Genomic DNA, 12,114 nt, shown 5'->3' with positions numbered 1-12,114 from the left:
AGACCCAAAACTCCGCCATGTCCAGAACCGCTCTGATGAAGAGGAGCTACTGAGAGGGAATCAGGTGCGACTTTGGCACATTGATGGAGAACCCCAGCTGATGCAGGAGGTTGGCCGTAGTCTGGAAGTGGGAGACGACTGTCTGGGGCGAGCCGGCCTTCAACAGCCAGTCGTCGAGATAGGGGAAGACTGAAACCCTGATCTGAGCAGATGAGTTGCGACCACCGCCATCACTTTCATGAACACCCGAGAGGCGCTGGTAAGGCCAAAGAGGAGCACGGTAAATTGAAAATGCCCGTGGCCTACCGAGAACCGCAGGTAACTCTGGTGGGCTGGCAGGACGGGATTGTGGAAATAAGCGTCCTGCAAGTCCAACACTACCATCCAGTCTTGCGGGTCGAGGGCAGACATGACCTGAGCAAGCGTCAACATTTTGAACTTCTCCTTCCGGAGGATGCGATTGACATCCCTGAGATCCAAGATAGGACGCAGGTCCTTGTCCTTCTTGGGAACCAGAAAGTAGTGGGAGTAGCAACCACGACCTGCTTCTGGGACAGGAATGTGCTTGATGGCTCCCTTGGCCAAGAGAGCCGTAACTTCCTGCTGGAGAAGTGCCAGATGATCCTCCGACATGCGGTGGTAACGAGGTGGCATGGCTGGAAGGGTAGTCTCAAAGGGAAGGGAGTAGCCCCTTCGGGCTATCTGCAAAAACCCACCTGTCCGAAGTGATGGTGCGCAAGTGGGGGAGGTGATGACATGGTGAATCCTGCCGCCCACTTGCGTTTGATGGGCCTGAAAGGTCAGACTAGGAGGCTGCTGCAGAGGGGGGGTTGTTGGACTGGCCCGCCCGCTGGCCCCCCCGAACCACGATGCTGGTTCCCACATCCCCGGCTGCGCGAAGGTTGGGTACCTTGCTGCGGCCCTGGGTGGGACGTAGCGGGGCATCCCTTTCGTAGCCACGAAAGGGGCGAAAAGCAGGCTGCGCCAGACGGGAGGAGAGGCCCAAGGACTTGGCCGTAGCCCGCGAGTCCTTGAAGCACTCTAGGGCATTGTCTGCTTTGTCGCCAAAAAGGCGACAGCCATCAAAGGGCATGTCCATCAAGGTGTCCTGGACATCCTCTGAAAAGCCAGTGGACCTCATCCAGGCATAGCGACGAAGTGATACCGATGTTGAAATAGTCCTGCCCAGAGAGTCGGTGGTGTCCAGCCCACAACGGATCGTAAACTTAGCTGCATCTCTCCCGGCGGCAACAGCCTGGCAGAGCACTGCCCGGATCTCCTCCGGACACTGAGGCAGCACTTGCACCACCGTATTCCACGACGAGTGCGAATAACGACCCAACAGACATAGGGTGTTTACTGACCCCAGTCCTAAGCTGGCGGAAGAGAAAATCTTCTTCCCAAGATGATCCAGCTTCTTGGATTCCCTTTCCGGTTGAGTGGTAGGGAAGGCGCGTTTGGAAGCGGAGGCTTGGACCACCAAGCTCTCCGGGGTGGGGTGTTGGGAGAGGAAAGTGGGGTCGCCAGGAACTGGGCAGTGGCGTCCGGCGATCATCCGGTCCAGGGGAGCCCCCGTGTTGGGCCTGGACCAGGTGCCCAAAAGGATGTCAGTGAGGGCCTCATTAAATTGGGGCAGGGGCTCCGAAGAGCTCGCCGCCGGCTGAAGCACCTCCGTCAGGAGGTTAGTCCTGACCACCACCGTAGGAAGCTCGAGGTTGAGAGCCTCGGCCGCCCTACGCAACACCAAAGTGTATGACGCTCCCTCCTTCGTGGCCACGGTAGGAGGAGACAACATGCCAAGGTTGGATGAAGTGTCAAGACCACTGGCATTCCCCAGTTCCTCTCACCAGTCCTTTTCAGACCCTAGCTGGTCAATTAAAGGGTCACCTGACCCCTCCCAGTCCTCCTCATCATCCTCTGGCTGCCACTGTGGTTGGAAAGGGCCCCAGAAGTGAACAGGGGCACGAAAACCCCATCCGGCACCGATCGACGACAGTCCGGCGCCGTGTCCACGACAAGAAGGAGGCTGGGGTCGAAGCCAGTCGGGCACAGTAGTGGTGCCGTTGAAATCATGGCCTGGATCCAAGAGGGGCCTGCAGCGCCGGGGCCAGAAAAGCCGGCAGCGAAGACCTAGGCCCCCCAACCGATTCTGCGGGGCCCGCGGGCGGGGTCGGTCCGCCAAAAGATAGCATGCATCGCCTAGTAGAACGTACGAAGCTGGGCGGGGGTCGCTCCGGGTCCCAGAAAGGGAGGGAAGCTCCGAGTCGACCCTTCAGGCTCCGCGCGCAGAACCACGGGAGTGGCACCACCTGCGCTCCTCTACAAGTTGGCCGACCGACGAGGGGAAGGCGAAGAGCGACGCTGTTTCTTCGACTTCTTCTTATGCTTCTACTTACCCGACCCAGAGTACGAAGACTTCGATGACTTCGAGCCGGACCGATGGTGACTCCGCGAGCAGTCCCTCGACCGGGACCTCGAACGGCGCGGAGCCGACTGCCGTCGTTCAAGCAGCTTTCGGGACCGCTCCCACAAAGCCTTTGGCTTCAACTACTGGCAGTCGGAGCAAAACTTGGGGCGTGGTTGCGCTCCAGGCAAAAGAGGCACACGCGGTCTGGATCCGTCACCGACATCAATTGGGTACAGGAACCGCAGGCCTTAAAACCGGGCATCCCTCGTGCACCTGTTCGGAGTCAGAGACTCGAAACAAGACGTCGACAAAAGTCGAGAAAAACATAGTCAAAAAATTACTGAGGTACCACTCTTCCCGGAGCTGTGCTGGCTGGTGCGGAAAAAGAAAGAACTGACGTCAGCGACGCTGCCGCGACGCCATCCCGGCAACCACGACGCAGATGACGAATGCGGAGCCGACCGACGCCACCTTCCGACACGCAGAGGTACTGCTAACGAAAAATCTTTCCGGATCCAGTCTGACGCCTGGGGGCAATTCTAAGGTAAGGAATCTATAACTAACGTGTTTCTTTCAGATCCCTAAATCAAACACCATGCAGCCGTTCATATATCATGTTCTGATTTTACAGCAGAGGCTGAAAATGTTTTGTATATAAAGCTTACCCAAGCCTTTTTTATGTTATTATCAGACTGTTCATGGTAGACGTTCATTAATCCGGGCATCCCAATCTAATAGGTAAGACCGAGGAGCAACAGCGCACCATAGGGAACTTTTTGAACGGTGGAAAGGAACTGCCTAGACCATTTCAACCACTTTACAAACACGTCAAACTACAGTGTCTCTAGTAATCATGCACACTGCTGAGTTCAGCAATGTCTGTATGTTCCTGGGCACCAGTCTGGGGACCATAGAATATAAATCACTGCCAGTTCAACCAGTTAACATTTGTTCAGAGGAACACTGATGGTGAGTGCTACTGAATGTGGTAAAAACAGACTGTTGCAGTGAAGAACATTAAACTGCTCTATTGGACAGATAGATAGTTTACAATAGTGCTAAATGTCCCCAAAACTATTGAACAATAGTAAATCAAACAATATTAAAAAAAGAAATGGGATTGCTATGCATTCAAAAAAATATATTATAAAAAGCATATATAAATATTGCAGCTAAAATTGTGGCCAGTGCAACGTTAATTCCTGAATTTTATTTTAAACAAATACTGTTTACTTCAAATATGATGTGCAGTTAAATACCCAGCCTTTGCTGAACAAGATATTACACTATTTCCAGAGTTGTAGGTTCTTGAATAAAAACTAAACACTGGACAAAGACATTTCTTTGCTCTGTATCCACATTATCAACATTTTTCAATCTTGGTCAATTTGAAGAATACCAATAATTTTGATGGTTTACCCATTTTAAACTAGAGTGGAGCAAAAGATGTTTGTTACGAAAATGTAAACATAAAAAGCACACACATACACAAAGAAGTATACTCAAACCATTTGATGAATATGATTTTTTTTTAAAAGGATCATGTAAAAGCTGCAGACTCTAGTACTTTTTTGATTTCAAGAAAAAGGTCAGAATAATAAAATACTTTGCTAGGAAGTGACACTTTTGATTAAAGCGGATTTTCTCTCTGGTTTGCATTTAGGAGTATAATGTAGGTGACATGATTAGATGATATTCTCTGAGTAGAATATGTGGTAGATTAAACAGTAGTGCAGCAGCAGTAGTGGAACAATAATACAGTAACAATAGTATTAAAATCACAAAGATATAATGCATTATTCCTTTTCACTGAAGGGTGGTTTATTTAAGCTCTACATTAACATACATAGATGCCATGGGGGCAAGTCCTACCCCACAGATAGCTAGACTTACTTGTTGAATAACCTCTGGATAAAGCATTGGAAGTCGTTCGGCTATAAGGGCCAGGCCTCCTATTCCGGCAAAAACTTGTAACGGTGACTGAATTGGGCATGTCTGTACAAAGGAGTCGTCGACGGTTCCATCCAAGCACTCCTCACTAGGGCTTATTGTTTCGTCTTCAGGGCATGCTCCTAAAAGATCCAAGTGTTCTACAAGAACAAAGCCAAACAAACTATTTACTCTTGTGTAGGTTAACATAAAAATAAAATAACTATGTAGTGGTTATGGCACCAAAAAATTAAGTTAATGTAATATCAGAATTAAGTTCTGAAGGAATTAAATTGACTGAAAACAGCAGCTTTTATGGACTCTGCAGTGATTCCTAAAACGTTATGAGAAGCCCGAAATACCACAAATGCCAACTGGTATTGGTGTCTGAGGCTCTGTTTTTATTTCAACGTTATGGCCTCAATCACCAGTGTCAAAGATCAATACAAGCATTTTTCCATCACTATGTTGTTTGTACAGGAGACCGCTTCAGTTCTTCTAAATTTCTGAAGCTATTAATAGAGGACTACGTATTAAGCTGCACAACTGCAAGGCATGTTAAGAGAGCAGTCTTTGCTCAGACCTTTAGCGACAAATGGACAACGAGGATTTATAGTTGGCATGGTGAAATACCTTGTTTTACTACAACTAGGCAAATTTATCTAGATATACTTAACCTTCACCATTTCGAGCCACTGTGTGGCCGTGTATATTGTCATATTACGCCTTAAGACTGGGCCATTTAATGGCAACGTTTTTGTCTTCTAAGCAATCTGCCTCTTACATTACACAGACTCACAACCACGTCTAATAACGTGATGCACAGCACTACACTGACATCTTCCATTTACCTCTATTTATTTGTGCGGTCTCCTTCCTTCTGCCAAACAGCCCGAAGCAACTATGTAACACACTAGTTCATAAATATAGCCAAGCAGACTTCAAAGGAAGTAACCGGTGTGAGAAGTTGGCCTGATGTATGATGTCACTAGTTCTAGTGTACACCTTATATCAGTCCAAATACCCTTATGGTGATTGGTTGTAAAGTCAACCTTATAGACCAGCTATCCTAGTGGTAGCATGGACAAGAGCAGTCTTAGGCTAAACTCTGAATGGCATGTGAAGCCAGCTGTGATGAACAAGTTACTAACCTTCGGTAACGATGTATCTGTAAGAAACATTAGTTAGTTAGATTCCTCACCTTAGAATATCCCCAGGCGTCAGACTGGATCCGGAAGATTTTTCGTCAGCAATACCCCTTGCGCGTCGCTAGGCGTCGTCTGCGGCTCCGCGTCCGTCGTCGGCGTCGTGCGCCGGGATGACGTCGTCGGAGTACTTAGACGCCGCCCTCGCGCGCTGACGTCAGTTCTTGTACATAGCCTTCCGCGCCAGGAACGCAGAGCCATGCAAAGACCGACACTGGTGCCAAAAATAAAATCTAGGGGCCTGAAAGGACAACCTTAACCCTAGATGTCAGTTCGCAGAACGGGGAGGATGGGAGGGTCGGTGAGGAATCTAACTAACTAATGTTTCTTACAGATACATCGTTACCGAAGGTTAGTAACTTGTTCATCTGAAAGAAACACGTTAGTTAGATTCCTCACCTTAGAATAGATACCCAAGCAATACCATCCCCGGTGGTGGGTCTGCGAACCAAGATCACACCAGAAAGTCCTGGAGGACAGAACGGCCAAAGAAGCCATCCCTCCGGACTTGGCTGTCAAGGCAATAATGCCTGGCAAACGTGTGTAGAGAAGCCCACGTCGCCGCCTGACAGATGTCCTGCAAAGGGACTCCCCGTCCCAAGGCAGTAGTAGCCGCCGTGGCCCGAGTAGAATGGGCGCGCAGCCCAACAGGAGGGTCCTTTTTAGCCAAGGAATAGCAGATTTTTATACACAAAACGACCCACCGAGAGATGGTTCGTTTGTGCACAGCCTTCCCCTTCTTAGCGCCCACGTACCCAACAAAAAGCTGGTCGTCCACCCGGAACTGTTTTGTGCGGTCCAGATAGAAGGAGAGCGCACGTTTTGGGTCCAGACGGTGGAGCCTCTCTTCCTCTTTGGAAGGATGCGGAGGCGGAAAGAAGGTGGGCAAGGTGACAGACTGCCCAAGGTGAAATGGAGTCACCACTTTAGGAAGAAAAGAGGGACGAGGCCGAAGGACAACCTTGTCCGGATGAACAGAGAGAAAAGGAGGCTTTGAAGATAAAGCCTGGAGCTCACTCACCCGTCTAGCCGAGGTGATGGCTACCAGAAAAGCAGTCTTTAGAGTTAGAAGACGAAGAGGGCAATTGTGAAGAGGCTCGAAGGGAGCGCACATCAGGAATGTCAAAACCAGATTCAAGTCCCACTGAGGCATTACAAAAGGGACAGGAGGGAACGTGTGTGTAATGCCTTTGAGAAAGCGTGTAACCACAGGGGACTTGAAAAGAGAAGGCTGATCAGGAAGCCGCAAGAAGGCGGAGATGGCAGCAAGATAACCTTTCAGGGTGCCCAGGGCAGAGCCCTGCCGGGCCAGAGAAAGAAGGAAGAGGAGAACCTCAGAAAGAGGGGCGGAAAGGGGATCCACAGCCTTTGCTGTGCACCATGCCACAAATTTGTTCCACCGGCAGGCGTATACCGACTTTGTGGAGGGACGCCTGGCTGCCAGAATGATATCACAGACTTCAGGAGGCAAGTCAAATGGCATCAACTGCCGCCGCTCAATCTCCACGCATGGAGGTGGAGGCTGGACAGGTTCGGGTGGAGGACCGTCCCCTGCTGCTGCGACAGAAGATCCTCCCGAAGGGGCAGACGTATCGGGGGATCGGTCAACAGACTGAGTAGCTCGGGATACCAGTATCTTCGTGCCCAATCCGGAGCCACCAAGATGACTTGGGCCCGGTCGCGCCTGATCTTCTTCAGCACTCTGGGCAGAAGTGGTATAGGCGGAAAGGCGTACAACAGACCGCAACTCCACTCGTGACGAAAAGCGTCGCCGAGCGAGTGCCGCCTTGGAAATTCCAACGCGCAGAACTGCTGACATTGCGCGTTCTCGTCGGTGGCGAATAGATCTAACCAAGGCTCTCCCCACTGCTGAAAGAGGCCTTGCACCACTTCGGAGTTCAGACGCCATTCGTGATCCATCATGCACCGGCGGCTGAGTTCGTCTGCTCTGGCGTTCAGAGAGCCCGCCAGATGTTGAACCACCAGGGTGACGCCCTGGTGTCCCAGCCATGTCCAGAGGCGCAGAGCCTCCTGACAAAGGGTCCACGACCCCACCCCGCCCTGTTTGTTGCAGTACCACATGGCGGTGGTGTTGTCCGTGAACACCTGCACGACACTTCCCCTGACAGAGGGAAGGAAGGCTTTCAGTGCAAGCCGGATCGCTCTCAACTCCAACAGGTTGATGTGGAGACGAGACTCCGCCGGAGACCAGAGGCCTCTGATCTCCGCCTCTCCCATATGGCCACCCCAACCCAGGAGGGACGCATCCGTCACTACGACATGCTCCGGTTGGGGAAGGGAGAGGCTCTTGCCCTTGACCCACTCGCGGTCCGTGAGCCACCACTGCAACTGCTGTGCAGTGCCCTCCGAGATCAAGACATGGTCGGACAGGTTGCCGTGATGCTGGGCCCACTGAAACTTCAGGTCCCACTGCAGAGCCCGCATGCGCCGCCTGGCGTGATGCACTAGTAGGATGCAGGAGGCCATCAGCCCCAGAAGCCGCAACACTAGCCTGACCGAAACCCGGGATAGAGGCCGAAAGATGGGAATCAGGGCCTGTATATCCCGGACCCGCTGTTCCGGTGGATGGACCCGGAACTGCGCCGAATCGAGAACCGCTCCGATGAAGAGGAGCTTCTGAGAGGGACTCAAGTGTGACTTCGGCACGTTGATGGAAAACCCCAGCAAATGCAGGAGATCCGCCGTAGTCTGGAGGTGGGAGACGACTGCCTGGGGCGAGCCCGCCTTCAACAACCAGTCGTCGAGATAGGGGAAGACTGGGACCCCTGATCTGCGCAGATGAGCTGCGACCACCGCCATCACTTTCGTGAACACCCGAGGGGCACTGGTGAGGCCGAAGGGGAGCACGGTAAACTGAAAGTGCTCTTGGCCCACCGTGAACCGCAGGTAACGCCGGTGGGCCGGCAGGACGGGGATATGGAAATATGCGTCCTGCAAGTCCAACGCTACCATCCAGTCTCCAGGGTCTAGGGCAGCTAAAACCTGAGCCAACGTGAGCATCTTGAACCTTTCCTTTCGGAGGAAGGCATTGACGTTCCGGAGGTCCAAGATAGGGCGCAGGCCCCCCTTGCCCTTCTTGGGAACCAGACAGTAGTGGGAATAACAACCACGACCTACTTCTGGACTCGGAACGCGCTCGACGGCCCCCTTGGCCAAGAGAGCCGAAACTTCCTCGCGGAGAAGATCCAAATGATCCCCCGAGATACGGTGGTGCTGTGGTGGCATGGCTGGAGGGGTCGTCTCGAAGGGGAGGGAGTAGCCCCTTCGGACGATTTGCAGCACCCACCTGTCCGATGTTATGGACCGCCAGTGGAGCAGGTGATGGCGAACTCTGCCGCCCACTGGCGTGGTATGGGCCTGAAAGCTCGGACTAGGAAGGCTTTGAGGCGGATGCTGCCGGGGTGGATGTGGGCTGACCACGTCGGCCTCCATTTCCGCCACGGCGGAAGCCACGTCCGCGACCGCGCGCAGGTTGGTTCTGCGGCTGGTGGCTCTGCGGACGTGAGGAGGCGCCCCTTCCTTGGCCACGAAAGGGGCGAAAAGCGGAGGTGTGCGCCCGCGGAGCCGAGAGGCCCAAGGACTTGGCCGTAGCCCGGGAGTCCTTAAAGCGGTTCAGCGCACTGTCCGCCTTCTCACCAAACAGGCGAGTGCCATCAAAGGGCATGTCCATGAGGGTGTTCTGGACATCCCCGGAAAATGACGTGGACCGCATCCAGGCGTGGCGGCGGAGCGCCACCGTGGTGGAAATCGCCCGACCTAGCGAGTCCGTGGTGTCAAGCCCACATCTTATGGCGTGCCGTGCTGCATCCCTCCCATCGGCCAGAGCCTGGGAAAGACGTGGCCGGACCTCCTCCGGACACAGGGGCAGCACGTCCTCCACCGTATCCCACAGGGAATGGGAATAACGGTCCAAGAGACAGGCGGTATTTAAGGACCGCAGGCCCAAACTAAGGGACGAGAACAGTTTCTTGCCAAACTGCTCGAGTCTCTTGGAATCCCGGTCCGGCGGAGCGGTCGGGAAGGAGGATTGGGAAGTAGAGGCCTGGATAACCAGACTCTCGGGGGTGGGGTGTTGGGACAGGAAGCTGGGGTCGCCCGGAGCAGGGCGGTGGCGCCTGGCAACGTTCCTATCCACAGGAGGAACTGTGGAGGGCTTGGACCAGGTGCCCTGCAGAACGTCAGTGAGGGCCTCGTTAAACGGCAGCAGAGGCTCAGTGGAGCTTGCTGAGGTTTGAAGCACCTCAGTGAGGATGTTGGTCCTCACAGCCACGGCAGGCAACTCGAGCCCAAGGGCCTCAGCCGCCTTGCGCAGCACCACAGAAAATGCTGCACCCTCCTCCGAAGCCACGGTCGGAGGAGAAGTGAATCCAGCGTCTGGCGAGGTGTCCAGCCCGCTGGCCTCCCCCAGTTCATCTGCCCAGTCCTGAGAAAGCTGTGACTGAACAGCCAGAGGGTCCTCGAACCCCTCCCAGTCGCCCCCTTCTTCCGATTCCTGATAAACAGGAGGAATGATCGGAACCGGACTGTAGAGATGGTAGGTCTCTAGCGGCGTCGGATGCGGCGTCGGCGGACGCCGTGCCGGCGTCGGGTCCGGATGAGGGCTAAACTGGGGCGTCGGCGTCACAGGCGTCGGCGTCGGCGGCGCCGGTGACGGCGTCGGCGGCGCCGGTGACGGCGTCGGTGGTTCAGGCGTCGGCGCCGGTGGAGGAGTGACAAGGTCAACCGGCGTCGACTGGGGCCCAGGCATGGGCCCCGCGGGGACCTGCGGCGTCGAGACCGGAGTCGTCGACGGCGCCGGGGCCGGAGCCGCCGGCACGCGAGGTCGCCCAGTCGAGCCCGCGGGGCCCGAAGGCGCGCCAGCGGGCGTCGACGGCGGGGCCAGGCTCCTCATGGCCGAGAGGAAGGCGCTGATCTCCGCCGGCGCCGCGTCAGCCCCAGGGACCGGAAGGTATGGGGGCGGACGCGGCACCTGCGGCTCCGCCGGAGCCGCGGGGGTGGAACCACTTGGACCCTCGGCCGAGTCGCGCGACCGGCGAGGGGAGTCCGAAGAGCGATGTCGCCTCTTGGACTTCTTTGAGTGCTTGGACTTACCCGACGACTTGGAGCCCGACGATCGATGGTGGCGTCGGCTAGGGCTCCGCGAGCGATCCTTGGACCTCCTCCTGGACCGGGATCGCGCACGACGCGGAGCCGAGTGGCGAAGCTCGAGAAGCTTGCGGGACCGCTCCCGCCTAGCCTTCGAAGTCAGGGCCTGGCAGTCGTTGCACGACTCCGCGTCGTGGTCGAGGCCTAAGCAATAGAGGCACCGGCGGTGGTGATCGGTCACCGACATCAGTCGATGACAGTCTTCACAAGCCTTGAACCCAGGCATCCTACCGGCACCAGATGTCGACAGACAGGGATCAAAAATGATCAAAAAGAGTTAGTCAAAAAAGACTAAAAGGGGTAGCTCTCCCGGATCTGCGCTTACTGGCGCGGAAAAAAGAAGAACTGACGTCAGCGCGCGAGGGCGGCGTCTAAGTACTCCGACGACGTCATCCCGGCGCACGACGCCGACGACGGACGCGGAGCCGCAGACGACGCCTAGCGACGCGCAAGGGGTATTGCTGACGAAAAATCTTCCGGATCCAGTCTGACGCCTGGGGATATTCTAAGGTGAGGAATCTAACTAACGTGTTTCTTTCAGATACCATATATAATCCCTTGAATACCAAATGAAAGGACACCACAACAGATATATATATAAAATAAAGTGTATTTATTCTAGTCAAACCCTCAGCACTCTTTATGAGATTAGAGGCAAGTACAACACAGTCTTATTCAAGCATACATTAAGTCACACAGGTAAGTAATACAGTTAGGCCCTAGGGGCCACGCAAACCATATACTAAGTAAGTGGTATAAGAACCACTGTCACGGAAATAGAATAGGCCTAGGCCTAGGGAATCGCTGGGGCTACACTACACTAGCGTTAGTTAGGAAGTGGGAGGCCCACGGGATTCGTGTGCAGAGTGGAAACACTCACGCGTAATGCGTAAAAGTCATTAGCAATAGTACAGTTAAGAAAACGGTAGATTTAGGACACTTCCGGAGTAGCTAGGAAGTTGAGACTTGAAAACTAGACACTAGGATAGTCACTATCCTGATGAGCACCGGAGTACCCAAGTTACCTAGCCCACAGGCTGCGGGTGCATAGGGGTGAAGATGCGTCGTTTTCGTCGTCGACTCCTATGGATGCCTGAAGAAAGATGCTGACAGGCAGTCAGTGAAGAGTGTCCGGTGGATCCCAAGGCTGGGATCAAGAAGAGAGGAAACCTGCAAGCAGAAGGGACAGAGTCAAGGTCACTAGCCAGTGACCACGTGGAACCAGGAAGGAACCAGGCGATGTCGTGAAGATTGCAGGTGAAGGTGAAGCTTGTCGCTGCAGCCAGGAGGACCAGGAAGCGTCGAGGACGACCAGGACCAGGAGGCGAGCTGTCCCACGAAGGCTCTTGCTGTCGGCGGCGTCGAAGTTGGACTAGGACTCACCAAGCCTTGGCAAGCGGAACCCAC

General features: G+C 54.2%; 1 protein-coding gene across 1 annotated transcript in view; it reads right to left on the bottom strand.

Moving 5' to 3' along the window:
- The window catches only part of BIRC6 (baculoviral IAP repeat containing 6), a 1,973,616-nt gene that overhangs the window by 353,308 nt on the left and 1,608,194 nt on the right, over nucleotides 1-12,114 (bottom strand). The window contains exon 61 of the mRNA XM_085609819.1: nucleotides 4,301-4,497. Within this exon, the coding sequence (XP_085465945.1) occupies nucleotides 4,301-4,497 (197 nt within the window). The remainder of the gene's footprint in view (nucleotides 1-4,300; nucleotides 4,498-12,114) is intronic.

This window comes from Triturus cristatus, chromosome 6 (assembly GCF_964204655.1).
Source record: "Triturus cristatus chromosome 6, aTriCri1.1, whole genome shotgun sequence".
Classification (NCBI taxonomy): Eukaryota; Metazoa; Chordata; class Amphibia; order Caudata; family Salamandridae; genus Triturus; species Triturus cristatus.
Note: the sequence above shows the minus strand (reverse complement) of the source record. Positions and strands in the feature narration are given on the sequence as shown.